Below are 16,848 nucleotides of genomic sequence, written 5' to 3' on the forward strand. Positions count from 1 at the left end.
CTAGAAAAAGGCACTTTTTGCCCACTCCACCAACTGACCAACTCTTCGGGTAGTGGGGTCATACGCCAGTCTCATATCTGGACAATACATCTGCAAATGAGAGGAATGAGTAGGCCGAAGTCTGTAGCAAATCTGGGCGCGGGTTCCAAAAGTAGAACTTGCTTGAGGTTTGCCTTGGTAAGTAGAGATCGCGATGCCTAAGTAGGAAGTACGATGTTTGGTGTTAGCCAACACAGTAGTGGCAATGAAAAGAAGCAATGAAAAGTATAAATTGACCAGATAAGAATACTATGTCTCCGATCAAACACGCCCCATCGAGCGACTCAGCAACCTCATCCCATAAAGTCAGCTTTAAGGATGATCCACTATCATCCATGCATTCGAAGTGGGCTATGTTGGCGCTAGGCGAGCCATCTTTCCGAGGCTTCTTGAGCTCGATCGTACCCAGGGGTTTCTTGTCGCTCAGGTAGAATAAGATACTATACAGGGTTCCGGGGTCCTTCTTGAGTTGATCGAGTGATGTACAAGAGCGAGCATCAAAATGCCATTGGGGTAGGTTAACGATCATTGACTCAGAATATGAAGCTTGACTTTGAGGAGTTTTTCTATTTGCGGCAGAGGGCGGTGAAGGATCATTAGGGTCTGGTTGTGTATGCGAGAATAAACAGCTGGTGCCTGATGCGACAGGGATCAGCTTTAATATCCCATTGGAAAGGTGGATCCTGGGAGGCGCGGCTTACGATTACCAGGCGTGGGCGTCAATGAGATATCCCCGGAAACCTCCTCAAAAGAATCGCGGTAGTCCAGCTGGCTTTGGTAATAATCTATACTATCAGAGTTTGTAGCCGCCACATCCAAGCAATTTCCACTGGAGTCTACAGTGAACAGAAGAGCCGTTATATGTACAGATCAATTGGACGGAGCTGCTTGGAAGTGGAAATTCGGCCGTAGGAGGAAACTGACTTTTCGAAACATCTTCAGTATCCACTCCATCGGGTGCCAAGCTCGGCCGTGTTCTTGATCCTAAAGTCTGGTCTAGGGAGTCAGAACTGGTGGCAGTGTTTCTTGAATGTTCCCTGGAGTGATCAGCTGGCGCAGGAGCATCGTTCGGAGGCACGATCGAGCTGTTCGAGGCGAGACCACGCTCTCGATCCGAAGATTGTCTGAGTTGAGAATTGGCTTGTTGAGTGGTGTGCTCTGATGTGGGTTGGGCCGGGCAGGTATTGTAGTGAATGATGCGCGTCTTCCAAGTTGGCTTGTCTGGTGAGATCGAGCAGGTTCTGAGCTGTTGCACCGTCGGCGGATTCCCAAAGACGATGAATCGCTTCGAGCTCATCCCTCGGTTTTTGCAGTAAACAAGCTGTCCTTAGACCATCCGCACCGGGCGCTAAGTTAGCCCGGATTAGGGCACTTAGTTCGACCCCGCACCCGCATCGGGTTGGATCAACCGGGGATCAACTTAGCCCGGAGCTCCGTTTGGAGCTAGTGGGGTCTAAATGTAGACCCCACTAATCCTGGGACTAATCCCAAAGTGAATATGCATCATGCTTGTTAGCATGAACTTTATGTGTTTAGGTGCCAAACACATAACATATAGGCACCTAAACACATAACCTCCGACGGCCTCGGACTCGCTAATCCCCACCCATGCGGATGGCCAATCGGATTATCCTATTCCGATCGTAATCCGAGCTAGTTAGCCCTGGCTAATCTAGCCACGGATGCGGATGCTCTTAGGTGTGGCGGAACTCCATGGACTGCACTGAGCAAAAAACAGAATCTCGCCAAGGAATCCATCATCTCAGCGCCTTGAGCTGTACGTAAAAGAATGGTGCTTACAGTCTAACCGAAGAGTCGAACATTACAAGACTTGCTGTGAGCGCAAGAATTCTCGGGTTGTTTCTGCCAAAAAGAGTCGACACCAAAAACACGGGCCGTGAACGCCCATGTGCTCTCCGGTACATCAAACCCGGCCGTCCTGAACAACTCTCCGTCCGGGAATTGAACCCGGGTCACCCGCGTGACAAGCGGGTATACTTACCTCTATACTAACGAAGAATCTAGAAAGGACTGTGACAGGCCGGCGCGGAGTGTCGTATTTATATCGTGTCTCTAACAGAAGGGGACGATCGTTTCGGATCCGCAGGGAAGGTGGATCTTATGCAAAGCCCTCGCACCTGATTCAATTCGATTGCGGGCTTACATAAGCCAGCATGCACTCACCAAACCTTATTTGCCAAAAAAAGTTGTCAGCGGGAATCTCAGCGGCAGCCATCTTCCAGTCCTTCAACCTCACGAGCGCAGACACCTTGAACACCTCGCAGGAAAATTAATACCATTCAAGAACAGGACGACTGACGGCCCCAGAAAAGGCAGGAAGCCACGGATACCTCCGATCGTCTGCTTAAGCTCCTCTTACTCGCTCTCCAGCTGCTCGCCTCAAACAAGATACACAAAAACACTCATCTGGATAGACCTCTTCACGAAAGATTGTATTGGAAAATTGAATAACCTCTTCTCTGAACAATGAAAATCTCTCAAAAACTTGCTGCAGGTAATGTCGATCCACTCAACTCAAACTTCCATCAAAACTCACTGCTTAGTTCCCGCTTGCTTCTCCTTTAATCGTTTCTCATAATCCCAAATACGACTGGGCCCGGATCAAACAGCCGAGTCAGAGAACCGAATATCCTGGTCGTTTGAATACTTCCCACCTAAGACCGATAATGTGGGTTACATCCTTCCTTTGGATCGTTTCTTGAGTCCGAACGAAAAAACAAAAAAACCCATTTCCTTAGGAATTCCGCTAATCTTGCTTATGCCCCCAAAATCAACATAGGGCTTGACGAACTTATACGACAGAATCTACCGAATGTCCCAGCTAGGCCCTATTTTTATTGATATCACATGGGGGGCAGGCGGGTCGACCTCGAACTTGACAACGGAATTCGTCAAGACCGCCCATGAACAATTCGGATTGGAGACCTGCATGCACCTCACCTGCACCAACATGCCGAAGGAAAGAATCGATACCGCTTTAAGAGTTCGCCCCCTCTCGCCTCTGTCTTATCCGTGATTAGACTTTGACTTTTTTATTTCCCTTTGTTGTCATGGTTTAGGAAGCATACGAGTTCGGATGTGAAAATATTCTCGCTTTGCGGGGCGATCCTCCGAAAGGCTCGAGTGAATGGACTGCTACGGAGGGTGGCTTCGAACATGCTATCGATTTGGTTGTAAGTCGACAAACTCATTGATAGAGTGAATCCCCAAGTCGTGCTCAATCAAACTTTAACTCTTGGAATTGCACGGGACTTGGGTGGGATTTTTAGCGACACATTCGAGCACAATATGGAGACCATTTCGACATTGCTGTGGCTGGTTTTCCGGAAGGACACATGCACTCGAGCCTATCAAGAGAACAGGAAACAATCTATTTGAAGGAGAAAATCGACGCTGGGGCCAACTTTATCTTCACTCAAATGTTTTACGATGTCGATATCTTTATCGATTGGGTCAGAGAGATCCGAGCAGCAGGGATCACCGTCCCTGTCATCCCCGGCCTCATGCCCATCCAATCCTGGGCCCAGTTCAAAAGGGTGACCAACTTCAGCAAAACGATCGTCCCTCAATACTTCTTGGATAAGCTCGAGCCCATCCAATCCGACGATCAAGCCGTCCGTGAGGCCGGAACTAAACTTGTGGCAGATATGTGTAGGAAAATCCTTAACTCCGATCTCGGCATTCGCATCTTACACTTTTATACCATGAATCTCGAACGGGGGACGAAGATGATCTTGGATGAATTGAACCTGAATCCTTCTCGAGATATCACTAACCCATTACCTTGGAAAATGGTCAGTTTCCGTAAACAGCTTTTTCATTCTTCTATCCTTTTGTCCTTACTTCTTTCGTCTTTTCTATACGTAGTCTTTGCTAGGAAAAAGACGCAGCGAATCGATCCGACCGATATTCTGGGCAAACCGAGCCAAATCATACTTGTCGCGAACCGAGACATGGGATGAGTTTCCGAATGGTCGATGGGGCGATTCGCGGTCCCCAGCCTACGGAGAGCTGGATGGATACGGGATCAACATCAATTCAGCAACGATCGAGACGCTCAAAGGGCTCAAGAAATTCCCGACGAGCCTTGAAGACCTTGCCCGAATCTTCGCAAACTACTGTGGCGCCCGTTTCCCCGGCGAAGAGCCGGTGAAATACCTCCCTTGGAGCGATATCCCACTCTCTGAGGAAACTAACAAGATTGAAGACGTCTTGGTCAAAATCAACAAGAGAGGGTTTTTGACTATCAACAGTCAACCGGCTGTCGATGGGGCCAAGAGTAGCGACCCTGTCCATGGATGGGGTCCTAGAGGTGGCTATGTATATCAGAAGGTAGGTTTGACCTTAAGAGACAGGTGGTTACCGTGATCCATCAGCTAACCACGCTGTCATCTCATCTTGCCCATAAGGCCTACCTTGAATTCTTCTGTTGCCCAGAGAAGTTCCAATCCTTAACCGAGAGGCTTGAAAAAGACCCGGATGTGACCTACTATGCGGTGACGAAGACGGGCGACCTGGTCACCAACAACACACGTCCAGGCCCGAACGCCGTAACATGGGGAGTCTTCCCAGGAAAAGAGATCGTCCAACCGACGATCGTCGAGCTGGTCAGCTTCATCGCCTGGAAGGACGAGGCGTTCGAACTCGGACACCAATGGGCCGAGCTATACAAGGAGCTCGCCCCCGAAAGCTCCCAGTTTATCCACGAAATAATGGACTCCTGGTATCTCGTTAACATCGTCAATAACGACTTCAGGAAGTCGAACGATGATTCCGATGATTCGGCTCTCTTTCAATTCTTCGGCCCCGAGCCTGTGATCGTTAAAGAAGATAACGTACCGTCGACTAATGGCGTTCATCACACTAACGGAATTGCTAAAGTCAACGGCTCAAGCACTCCTGCCGTCAGTGAAGTCAATGGGGATCTCAAAAATCTTGCCATCTAAGGTCAGTGTCGGCTCATCGCGGTCCTCTTTTTGCTTTTCTCTGAACTGAATTTTCGAAATTGCTAGATGTGAGGTCAAAATTCTAGCATACGTACCCGCAATTGAAGCCCTTGGTCTAGCTCGAAAATCTATCTGTCTCGAGATGCTCAGCCAGTCATTTCCATATATACATCCGCATAGAAACCCATCGCTTTTATATATATATATATTGCTTACAAACCGCTTTCTGTTTGATCTCTTTTACAGACTTTTCTCTGCTCGTGGTAAGTCTATTTCGTGGATCCGGAAGACTGATCTGCGCGGCGGGGCTGACCTGATTGTTGTCTGTTTGATTGTCTCGCAGTATTTTTACTCTTTCTGTCTGCCAAACATTCATTTGTATACCTGGTCTCCTTCTTGTGATCACGAACCCTGACCTCATCAATTAATAAACAAGAACAAAAAAAGAACAGATCAAGTTGTTATGAACTCCCCCTTTTTTTTTAATTTCTTGAACACATGGGAATACATGATGAAGCACCCTTTATTTTCTTTGCAAGCAAAACTGGGTTGGAAATTTTCTTTATCTTTGTTTCAACTTCATCACATCTCTCAACATTGAAACCCACCCAAAATCAATATCAGGCCTGACTTATTCACTTGAATTTACGTTCAATGTATGGTTCCCTCGCCAAAACCACTTTGTCGACGCTACTGAAGCCCCCGACTAGCAATAAACATGTGTTGTGAGCAGGCAGACATCGACAATTCTCAGACTGATCACTGTTGACCTAGCATTTTCCCAAACACACATGTTGACCAGATCTCAAGGCAGGAAAGCCATCGGGCTCCATTGTGTAGAGCATGCAGTAAAAGTTCGGAGAACCCAAGATAAAAATTGAGCCAATGATGGACTTCGTTCAAGCAGGAAATTTATAAGGATAAATATACAAAAGTATAAGAATTGTTTGGGTTTATTTTTTCAAGCAATGTTGTTGTATTAGTTTTGGAGCAAATTCTAAATCAACAGCAATTCGATCTTGCGGTTAAGGCCTCGACGCGGGATAAAACTCAGTTGTTTTTCTTATCGGAGGTATTGCCTTGAGTCAGTGATTCATTGTCTATATACGACTGAGAGAAGAAAAGAGACGATTTGCCTTCAAGTCAGCAAGTGTCAAGGGAAAAAAGGGGGGGAAAGAAAGTCGGGAAGAAGGATAGAAACCTGGACAGCTTTTTGGATGCCTTCATCCATGCCGACGATGGGCTCATAGCCGAGGACGACTCTAGCCTTTTCGATGTTGTGGTACTTTGAAGCGCAGGTATATCTGACTTTTTCGGGGGTGAAGAGGGTGGTGGAGTTGGTGAGTTTAGCGAAGAGTTGAGCGAGGGAGGCGAGGAAGAGGGCGAGGAAGGTAGGGATGACGATAGTGTAGCGGGGTTTGGGGTCGAGCTTGAGCGCCTTAGCGTGCGGGGAACGGGCGGCGTATTGGTGCCAGACGGCCCTTGCAAAGTCCCAGAAGAAGACGGGCTCGCCACCGGTGACGAAGAAGGCCTCCCCGGCTACACCGAGCTGGTCGTCGGGGTAGTTGATCTGGGTGGAGATGGGGGCCCATTGGTCCCAGCGATGGCGTTTGGCGGGCACGGGCCGGTCGACCAAGGCCTCGTGCCCCTGGATCCAGCCCGTCGGGCTGTAGCTCTCGCCCCCCTCCTTGCTCGACGTCGACAGATCCACCAGCGACACCTCGTCCGTCGACCCCATGCTCGAGTCATCCTCCTCTGCCTTCCGTCCACTCGTCAGCAGATTCCGGCGCTCCGCCGTCTTGCTGATCGGCGACAGGCTCGTCGTGAACTCGCTCAGTGGAACTATCCGATCCAGCTTCTCCGCCGCTAGGATGTGTGCATGGACCACGTTGTCCACATACGTCCAATCGAATAAATTCGTGTTCGCCCCGATCTGGATTCCATGTTTCCGGGTCTTTAGGACTTCGATCAGCCCCGGGATCGCTTGCCGATCGCCAGGCCTTGTTCATGTTCATGTTTATTTGTTTTATTTATTTTGTCGTTAATGGCGTTATCTTTGTTGTTTGTAACTGAGGAAAGGGCGTACCCGAAGATACCAGCGGGTCGGATGGCACAGGTGAGTAGGGAATCTTTCCCATTAGCTTCCAAGACGATGGTTTCGGCCTTGGCCTAGAAAGAAAGAAGTAAGAGTTAAGAATCGATGACAAGGTTGGGGGAGGTGGGCAGGGGGGCGATGGATACTTTGCTCGTATTGTAATGGTCACATCCGATCTTAGGGAACGGGAGACGTTCGTCGACGTTGATGAGATCGGAGCCATTGAAGACGACGCCGGCACTGGAAGTGTAGACGAGTCTCTGCACGGCGAATTTCTGACAGGCGGCGATAGTGTTGAGGGTACCCTGGATGTTGACCTTTTCGCAGATCTCCAGGGAGCTGCCCGCCCAGGGCGAGGCGGTGTGGAAGACGAGTTCTGGCTTGGCTTGGTCGAATGCCGCGAGGAGAGAGTCGAGCGAGGTGAGGTCGGCCTGGATGAATCGATGGGAGTTGGCACGCTCCTTGGCTTGGCTGCCATCGCCTCTCGCGCCTTCGTCCTCGCAGTCCGGGAAGCGCTTCGTCAGGTCGAGCGAGCTGATGGCTGAGTCTGGGTAGGTCCGGTGGAGGGTGAGGACGAGGTTGTGGCCGAGGAAACCTTCTCCGCCGATGACGATGATGTTCTTGGGTTGGAAGACCATGGTGAGTGCCGGTGGAAGTTGGTTTCCTGCTCGAGTCGAAGCCGTAGGAGGAAGCACGGCACTCCCACGCCCACCCACCGCAAGTTCAACCCAAGAAGACTCCTGTCGCCAAAGCCTGACTATCCTCCATTCCAGAGGGGATGTCTATCTCTCCACACACAGCATGACAACGAGTTCCACTGGGAACCACTTGAACACAGAGCATCCTCACAATGCCAAGCCCAGCTAGAAGCGTGTCCAGGACTGGGGTCGTTCAGAGTCGAGCTTAACCCTTCGACGCCCACACCACCTGTCAAAGACCTCCTGCCGAACCGACTTAAACCTAGATGCTGCATATTCCGGATCAGCATCCTCACAGTCACGGTCTCCGATGAAGTGTGTACTCCAAACAGGAGGTTCATGTCCCCCAATCAATTCCGAGTGCTGCTGGTGTAAATCCACCCTTTTGTTTCTACCAAGCAAGTCTTGCCGCCTTCATGCTGGTCATGCCGGCACTGCACGTCAGTCGGCTCATGTGTTTTCAATCAGTTCATTTCGGTTCGATCTGGGATCGTCGTGAGCCGAGTCGAAAGTGTACACCGCCATTGGACTGTTGATTCCTGAGTGACTGGTCGGTGAGGATTCCCTGCCTGTTTGGGAAGCCATAAAAGCCCCCCCCCCCTTTCGTTCTCCTGCTATCCTCACCCCTTATCCTAGCACCAGTCTTGTACATAACACTATTACCAACAACTTGATTATTGTCGGTGTTTTTTCCAGACCTTACTGTAGAGCCTACCATTCCCCCACTCCTCCTCAGCCTCTATGATACCGGGAAGTACCCGCCGGGACTTTGTCTTGAGCTTATTAGTTTAATCTGGCAGACCATTTGTTTTGTTATGTGCTTTAGAGGCACATGGGGTATTTGGTGGCAAATCTCATAGTGATTTTGGACCGACCACATAAACAGGCCAACTAACCCCCACTTGGCATCAACGGACCCAGGCCCAGTTGGACACTTTCAGACAGTCTATGTAGTACCTCCTGAACTTGCAACAAGTCCAGGAGGTCTTGCATACTTGAAAATGTCTAACTGGAGACCATTGAAGCCACGTGGGAGTACTGGTTTGGGCCTGTTTATGGGGCCTATCCAGAATTACAATGGGATTCACCACAAAAGACTCTACGTTCTGAGTGCAGCACAAAACAAACTGTCAGCCAGATTGAAACTATTACAAATTGATTGAAACCTGCCAAAAAGTCACTCAAGGCTGAAACCATTGAATCCCAGTCCAAACCTCACATTGGCATTTCAACACTGTTTTATCACATTCAGTGCCAACACTTGGATGCAGGGGCTGCAGTGGCCAAGGCATCTTAACCAGAGCATGGAGAGCCTGGTTCCTGTGTAATTGAATTGAGAAGCCATACTGTTTTCCGTGGTCAGTTCAATCCGCACAGCATACGGCTCAAGGAACCTTGAAAATACATAACTTTGAAGGGTCATGGAGCAACAATGGTTGGACTTCCAGGAACATGTGTAGCGGCAAAAGATAGGGAAGAGGGAGAATGATCCAAAGGGCATGCCTGGGGCCCTTTGGGAACAGGTTCAAAAATTGAAAGGCACAAAATTGCCTGCAAAAACATTTGGAAGATTGGAATCTCTCAGGCTAAAATGTGGACATTAGTCCCAAGTCCCTCCTTGGGAGGTCGCGCTTTGCGCAAGGGCACTTTGCGCCAGCCCAGGCTGTACCAGGGCCCTCTGAAGTGGGGGACTTGTTTTAAGTTAGGCAAAAGCTATGCTGCGCACAGTGGGAAGCGTAGTGAAAGTGCAGTGTTTTTTGCACCACTTTGCTAAGCTTTTAGCAGCGGGTGAGCCGCTGCACTTTTCACTGATTGATCTGAGGGGGAAAAAATCAAGATTTCAGCGGCCCGCAGCGGGAAACCGCTGCACTGAGTGCTGCAAAGCATTCAACCTTGCTGACAAGAGCGTGCAGCGCTGAAAGGCGGTGAAGCTTGCTGACAAGAGCACTGAGAGCTGAAAAGTGATGAATTCTTTCACTTCTGTGCATCTTGTGGTTTCTCCAGGTTAAAATTTGGACTCCGCAGCACACAAAAGCGCAGAAGTTCTCTGTCAGTTCACCACTGTTCTAAGCAAAAAGCAGCTTGGGGGGCCCAAGCGCCGCAGCGCTCTGCGCTAGAAACACTTTTTGCAGCAAAAAGTGGCTGAAAGCAAAGAAAAGTGCCACCAGCTGCTGCGCTATTTTGCAGCAAAAGCAGGGAAAAAAATGCTTTGCTACCTGAGGTTCAAAATCTTTGAAGCAGTTTTTTTGCTGTGACAACACTGAAAACAGCGCCTGGCCGCTGACGCTATTGCTTTTTGGCACCAGGGAAAGCAGATGGCTGCTGCACTGCGCTATTTTGGCGCTTTTCTCAGCAAGGCACAGCGGTTGCAGTGTTGCATTCACCGTGGAGATGTTGCATCTTTTTGAAACTGGTCAGAATTGTCTGAAACCACTAGCCCTCTATTGAAGCAAGTCCTTCAAGGACACATTCCAATAGCTTGTCCAGAGCAACACCACAACAGCTGTGCTGTACTGCAAAATAGTGCAGCACAGCAGCCATCTGCTTTTCCTTGTATCTATCAGAAATAGCGGCAGGGGCAAACCACTATTTTCAGCACAAATGTAGCAAAAAAAAATGGTTTGCATATTTTGACCTCCACATAGTGGAATGATTTTTTGCCACTTTTGCTTCAAGATAGCACAGCAGTTGGGTGTACTTTCTATTGTTTTCAGCAGCCTTTTGCTGAGAATAGTGCTGATAGTGCACTGCACCACAACACTATTGACTGCTGGGTTTCTCTTTGCTGAGAATGGTGTTGAGAGCACAGAAGACCACTGGGATTTCGTGCACTGAAGAGCAGGTATTCTTCAAAATTCCACCCACAGCCCGCAAAAAAAGCTCCTCCTGAACCCAGGATGTGGTCTTACCCAGCTAATTCAGCAGAATTTGCCGCGGTTTGAGCACTCAGCTTAGAGAAAGACTGCTACAGCCCGCTGAAAAAAGCTTGCTAAAATCTAAGAAATGTGTCTCTTAGAACAAACTTCCCATTGACTTTGAATACATCTGGAATTCCAGATTTCACAGGGGAATCTGGGATCTGGAACTCTGGATCACTTTGGGGAGCTTTGGGGACTGTGATTTCACTGCAAAATCTGAAATCTGTCAGCTCAGATCTGGATTTCCAGATCAACCGGAAGTCCTTCAATCAGCAACAAGTGCAGCAGGTCACCCACTGTTTAAAATTTAATGCTAGCACAGTGGGCCCAAATCTGTTGTGCGCCACCGCAGCTAGCTGTTGTTGTGTTGTACAGAGGGACTTGCCCGGTATCTGGGATCCTGGCATGACCCTTTCTCAAAACTTGGTGGGCCAAGTTTGATTCACCAAGTACATCTATGCACATCACCCACACATCACAAGTTTCTGTGACCAGTCAGCCCCATGTCTTGTGGTCATTCTGATATGATTTTTCAGGTTGCACTCCCTCACTTTGGTTTGCTAAACAGTATTCAAGCTGTAGTTTTCTCAGCTTTCTTCACCCCTCCCAAGCTCAGCTACCATCCAACTGTCTGTGCTCAATAAAAACTGAGCACTCTTCACCCAACTTAAAAATTATTTCAAAAAGTATAAGGAGAAGAGTCTCAAAAGTCTGGAAACCACTGGCCAAGACTTGTGTACCATATATGTATGTATGTAGTTGTAAATTACAGTCCTCCTGTTGGATAGGTTTGTTCAAATTTTCCGGAGAGCTTGCAGTCTTCTGATTTGGAGCTTCAGCAATTATTTTTGTTGTCCATACTCTTGAGGGGAAGTTGATTCTCCTCATCCTCATGCGTTTCTTGGCCTCCGTCTGGGAGGCACATAGCCCCAGCGGTACATCTTTACAAACACTGCTTGTTGCTGTATTACGGATGTTCATATGTTGTATGTGGTGTAGAACTTTCTTTTTCTGCCAAGTGTTTCAGCCAACAGTACACTCCCCCGGGCCACTCGTTCCTTCCAGCCGCCCTTCCCTCTCCTTTCCTTTCTTTCTCTCCCACGCTCACCTTCACTACGACCGTCTCTTGATACACGCCCCCCTCAAAACAACTTGTACTCCAACCCTCCTCCTCCCCACACTCGGTCTTCCAGCCTCCAAACCAATCCCATCACCCTGGACCAACTCCATAACATACTTTCCTTCATGTGGAGGTATGCAAACCCTCCCGCTCTTCTTCCGAGGATATAGCTAATCTCTATGTATTTCCTCACAGGCAAATCGACCTTCGCAAGTCGAAAAGGAAGCAGAAGCTCGTTGAACGCACTCAAACCAAGTCAGTCCATCTCCATCTCTCCTCTCTCTCTCTGCGGGGGGAACTTTTCTCATGTTTTGCTCGCAACGTTTGTTCATTCTCCAGATTGGAAAAAGCTACTTCGCGACAGGTTGATCAGATCTTGACCTTCAATCATCTCCTCGACACACTATCCAAACATGACCAAACGATGACCCGATTCCAAGCCAACAGCTCGACCTTACATCGATGTCTGATCAAGTGGGACAAGCTGAAAGCACACGACCGATCGTTCACGCGCACCTCAATCAGGCTGGCACTAGAACTCCAGAGCTTCATGAGTCAGATGGACAACTACTTTCGCATCCCTCACGAGCGCCCTGCCCATCACCTTCTCCAACAACATCGACAGCAGCAAGTCATCGTTGTCGAGGAAACAACAAACATCACCACCACCACCACCACCACGTCCGAATCAATCGAAGAGGAAGAACCATCGACACAGATCACTCCAAGCCCAATCAGCCTCAACGAGGCCTTTGTTGAGATCATCACCGCCGGACCATCCCATCTAAGGATAGACGATGAGCCCTCGATGCCCAACTACTCCGCAACAGTCTCAACCACCAGAACAGCCGGCCCACTACCCACCGCAACTGCAACAACAACAACAACAACAACAACAACGATCGTTCAATCGATCAATAACAGCAACAACAGCAACAGCAACAACAACAACAACACTCATTCTACAAACAACAACCCCAGGGCCCATGAGGACCACGCCCAGGACCCCCAGCCGCAGCCCCAGAGCCATGACCGCTCGAAGCTCGGCTTCAGGAAACAGATCGTGCTCAAGTACAAGCTCGGCCAGCTCAGATTCAAGACCAAGAAATTCAACCAGAAGTTCGAGGACCATGAGGCGCGCAAACTCAGGCTCAAACTCAACGGCAATCAGTGCATCTTCAACATGGTCGAAGACGGCAAAACCCTCCTCGAACTCAACGAATCCATCATCGACCTCGTCTTCCATCTCTGTCTCTTGCGCAATCCTAAACGCTAACCCCTTTCCCCCCTCCCCACCCTTGGCTGTTCTTCTCTTCATTCCTTAGAGTTTCTTCGACTCCCCTCCTAACATCCTGTTATACTTATGATGATAATACACTTAATGTTGACATCCACACAAAAAAATTCCCCCCCCGTCGTCTCCCTTTTTTTGGTTTGTTGTTTTCAAAACTACCTCACTCACTTTCCCCCATCTATCCATCCACCCATCCGAAAAAACATCTCATTTTCTATGTTTGTAGTCTGGCATGTCAAGTGCGTATATCTATATATATGTGTGTGTGTGCGTGTGCTTGTATTCTCTGCTCGTCCCCCCCCCCCCCCCCCTTTTTTTTTTGGTTCAGCTGTTTGTTCTAGATCCAGATATACATAAATACGTATACACATATGATCATCACATACTACATACTCCACTCCCCATCCCTGCTCAAGAAAATAACATTACATAATACAAAAGACCAAAAGAATGTCTTGGACTGTTTCTTCAACTGGTCTTTTATTTCTTCAAGTTTTTGTTTGTGCAGACATATATGAACATATGAACACATATAGAATACATACATAAGTTGAAGGAGATATAAATCTGTCTGGAGTTTTCTTGTATGTGGTTTAGATTATGTACAGGTCCCTACCAATTGTTTGTGTCTGGGGGTAAAGGGGGTAAACCATAGAGCAGCCAAAAAAATCTGGTAGGGCACTGGATGTACATCTCTCCTAAATCTAAGGTCCCATTTGGACACCTGGTGTGATATGATAAATTGGATGATAATATATTATGTTTTCCAAGAAGCTTCAACCATTTCATTTTTCTTCCTACAAAGGTGCCTTTGTAATATTGCATGTCAACTGGCAGCAGTTTCTCAAGTTTTTTTTCAGTGTTCTGTTTTGTTGTATGGATTGATTTTCAGTTTCCAGATAGACTTTGGGTTTCAATATTCCACAGCCCTCATTTCACTGTAGCTTGTGTAACATTGGTTGGTCCCACCACTTGGGCAGAGAGCAGCAGCCTATCAACACAATCAGTTGCAGGAAGGGTGGAAACACCTCTCTGGTTCCAAATATGAGCTTTGTCTTTGCAGAATTCTATTCCCTGTCCATCATCTAGAGGATGATGGCTCAGGGACAAGATTTAGCCTTGGGCCTCATCTGAAACCTGTCAAGACTAAATGTGGATTAAAAATGATAGATATGGGATCTGCAAGGATCTACCAAAGCATTTTTTTTGAAAGTGTTCAACAAGCTTCTGGAAAACAAAATATGTAACACCCAATGTGAAATCCAACTGTCATACAGCCAATTAAAAACTCATCAGATTTATGAAATGTCTGTTTGGTGCATCCACTTCAGAATCCATTTCAAGTCCATTCATAACAGGAAATCCAAAGCAGACCAGTGTCATATATATAGACTACACAAACTCTGGATGTCCATTTGAAATGGTCATCCAGAGTACTTCACCCTCTCAATAACTGGTCATCAAGGAGGGTCCAAAATCTGGATGACAGGCTGTTTGACTGGCCAGCCAGAGGACTTCACCCTCACAACCTCTTGATGACCACAAACTGGTCATCCAGAGTAGAGATGGCCAGTCATGATGCACAGAAGCGCAGCAGTAAATTGCATGAGCACCGCAAACATGAAACTATCAGACCAAATTGAAACCCGTATGTTGGACCCCTCTACATATCCACTCAACGAGTCTCCTTACTGTATGAACTCCTTTGTGGACTCTCTGTGTACCCTAAGATGCTTTAACCAAGAGTATCAGTGTCTCAAACGTGTGGAGGTAAACCAGAGCGTACCACCAGAACTAGCTACCTCCAGAGTTGTCAATCAGGTAGCATTCCTGGCTTGTACTATTAGAGTCCCTGTTCACTACAGAGACAGCTATCTTACCTGCATACCCTTGATGTGGTGTGGGGAGAAAGCAGTGAATCTGGATGAGGTGTTGAGTGATAGCGCAAATAGCGGAAGAAGGGAAGCTGAGTGAAAAAGACAAGATTAGTGATGAGTTGTTGATGATCCAAAATGCTTCTGTGCCCTTCTCACCAAGTGAATTACTTGAGGAGATGAGCACCTTTGATTGAAGTCAGCAAGGAACAAGGGAGCACTGTTGAGTGAGCCGGTGAGCAGAATTGGATTGAGGATCTTGAGTCTGAGGCTTGAGAGTTGGGAGAGATCATTGAGTCAATTAGGAATCAGATTTGATTGGGGGTGGATGTAAGTCTGGACCAAGTGCACAAAGAGCCGGTTAGGTTTCTCGCAGTGAGATTGAGTTTGACTGGCCGTTGAGAGGTTGCGGCACAGTTGCGCAGACGGCCCGAATTGGCGCAAGTTTCAACAGGTATCCGCACCTGCCACGGGTACCCGGATTCACTTGGTGATCCTTAATACAGGTTCTGGTCTCCTTGTACAGGCAGCTGTATGGACTTAATGATACATCTCCCTCCCTCTATGTGGTTTACGTTTCTTGGTGAATGAAAGCTTTAAACTGGAGGATCAGGCCTCATATTGGAAGCTACAAGGCCCAAGTTGGATCAAAAGAAGCACACTACCAAGCACTTCTTAAGACCCCAGGGGCAATTGCAACAGACTAACAGTTAATTTTTTAATAAGGAAAATGTGAAAAAATCCTGATACAGGCGGATAGATATTCCTGGGGCTCTCAGGCCAGATACAGATTTTTCCAAGTAAGCCTCTCTGTGAGACAGAGACCCTGCAGGGTTGCTTGCCCCTTTGGGGCTCTTACAGTGAGGCTTTGTTAAGCTTGACCTCAATAGGGGGTATCAAATATGACCAAATCCACTATTATGTAATTGACAGGTTTGAAAAAGCCCATGGATCCACTGGTGCCAAGTTTCAATCTTGGCTAATTGACTGGTTTCTAATTGTGGATTTCTCATATTTGATAGCCCCTAATCCACTGATGAGATTTTGCAGCAACACTCAACTCTCTATGTACACTTTTCCAATGATTTTGTTTTGTTAGCAAAAACTTGTTACCATTTTTCTTTTTTTGCAAATAGCTAAAAGCAAACAAGAGATGAGTGTCACAAAAGAGAAAAAAAAGGTAAGTTTAATGTATACATTGAAAGGGGTAAGATCAAAAAGCTGAACAAAAACCAAAAAGAATTAATGGGAGATAGTAAGAATACTTTGAGGACAAACAAATACGACAAAAATTATGATTGGCCGGCTGAAAAAAGTCAAGGATATATGGACGCGTCGAGCAACTTTTATCATTTTTTGGAGATCCTGGGTGACGGGAGCGACCAGTTCGATCCACAATGTTGAAGAGGGCTGCCAAACGTTGAGGAACCAAGACGAACAACCGCGATTTGCTCGGGATGGTGGTGAAAGACTTCAGGTGCCATCACGTCGAGAGAGCTTGGCCAGGGTCGGTCGGGAATATTGGCCAATGCATCGCTTGGTGTATGGTTGAGTTAAAAAGATGATCAGTAGGACGACGGGGTCAAGGACGTATAAGTAAAAGGAATACAAAAAAACTGGGTTGAAATACTTCTGAAATAGGTGGTGTGAGTGCATTGAGGATTTGAGTGTCTTCGCAATGAGGTTGCAGATCGCTAAGAATGATGTTTTTGTTTTCGAGCCAGTTGTGTCGGGTGAGATCATGAACTTGCAGGAATATTTGGATCATCAGAACCACGCCGAGAAAACGATTTACCGATGTAAGCTGCGCAACTTCGACTGAGGGAGAGATACAGAGAGGGCG

At 47.6% G+C, this 16,848-nt stretch overlaps 4 protein-coding genes across 4 annotated transcripts; 2 read left to right on the forward strand and 2 right to left on the reverse strand.

Annotated features, from left to right (window-relative positions):
• PtA15_14A137 (uncharacterized protein) lies at positions 1 to 1,336 on the reverse strand (the record flags this gene model as incomplete). The annotated part of the gene is made up of 4 exons (XM_053162822.1): positions 1 to 197; positions 277 to 675; positions 741 to 875; positions 964 to 1,336. The coding sequence occupies 4 exons, from the start codon at positions 1,334 to 1,336 to the stop codon at positions 1 to 3; spliced, it is 1,104 nt and encodes a 367-aa protein (XP_053026810.1).
• A 1,190-nt stretch (positions 1,337 to 2,526) lies between these two features.
• PtA15_14A138 (uncharacterized protein) lies at positions 2,527 to 5,006 on the forward strand (the record flags this gene model as incomplete). The annotated part of the gene is made up of 7 exons (XM_053162823.1): positions 2,527 to 2,554; positions 2,670 to 2,728; positions 2,840 to 3,043; positions 3,120 to 3,233; positions 3,330 to 3,854; positions 3,928 to 4,392; positions 4,470 to 5,006. 7 exons carry the CDS (start codon positions 2,527 to 2,529, stop codon positions 5,004 to 5,006), a joined length of 1,932 nt encoding a protein of 643 aa, XP_053026811.1.
• A 1,050-nt stretch (positions 5,007 to 6,056) lies between these two features.
• PtA15_14A139 (uncharacterized protein) lies at positions 6,057 to 8,089 on the reverse strand (the record flags this gene model as incomplete). Its single annotated transcript, XM_053162824.1, has 5 exons — positions 6,057 to 6,116; positions 6,208 to 7,006; positions 7,093 to 7,175; positions 7,248 to 7,858; positions 7,951 to 8,089. The coding sequence occupies 5 exons, from the start codon at positions 8,087 to 8,089 to the stop codon at positions 6,057 to 6,059; spliced, it is 1,692 nt and encodes a 563-aa protein (XP_053026812.1).
• A 3,873-nt stretch (positions 8,090 to 11,962) lies between these two features.
• On the forward strand, positions 11,963 to 13,113 carry PtA15_14A140 (uncharacterized protein; the record flags this gene model as incomplete). The annotated part of the gene is made up of 5 exons (XM_053162826.1): positions 11,963 to 11,970; positions 12,033 to 12,092; positions 12,177 to 12,477; positions 12,556 to 12,666; positions 12,841 to 13,113. The coding sequence occupies 5 exons, from the start codon at positions 11,963 to 11,965 to the stop codon at positions 13,111 to 13,113; spliced, it is 753 nt and encodes a 250-aa protein (XP_053026813.1).
• Between the last annotated feature and the right edge of the window lie 3,735 nt (positions 13,114 to 16,848).

Source organism: Puccinia triticina, chromosome 14A, assembly GCF_026914185.1.
Source record: "Puccinia triticina chromosome 14A, complete sequence".
Taxonomy (NCBI): domain Eukaryota; kingdom Fungi; phylum Basidiomycota; class Pucciniomycetes; order Pucciniales; family Pucciniaceae; genus Puccinia; species Puccinia triticina.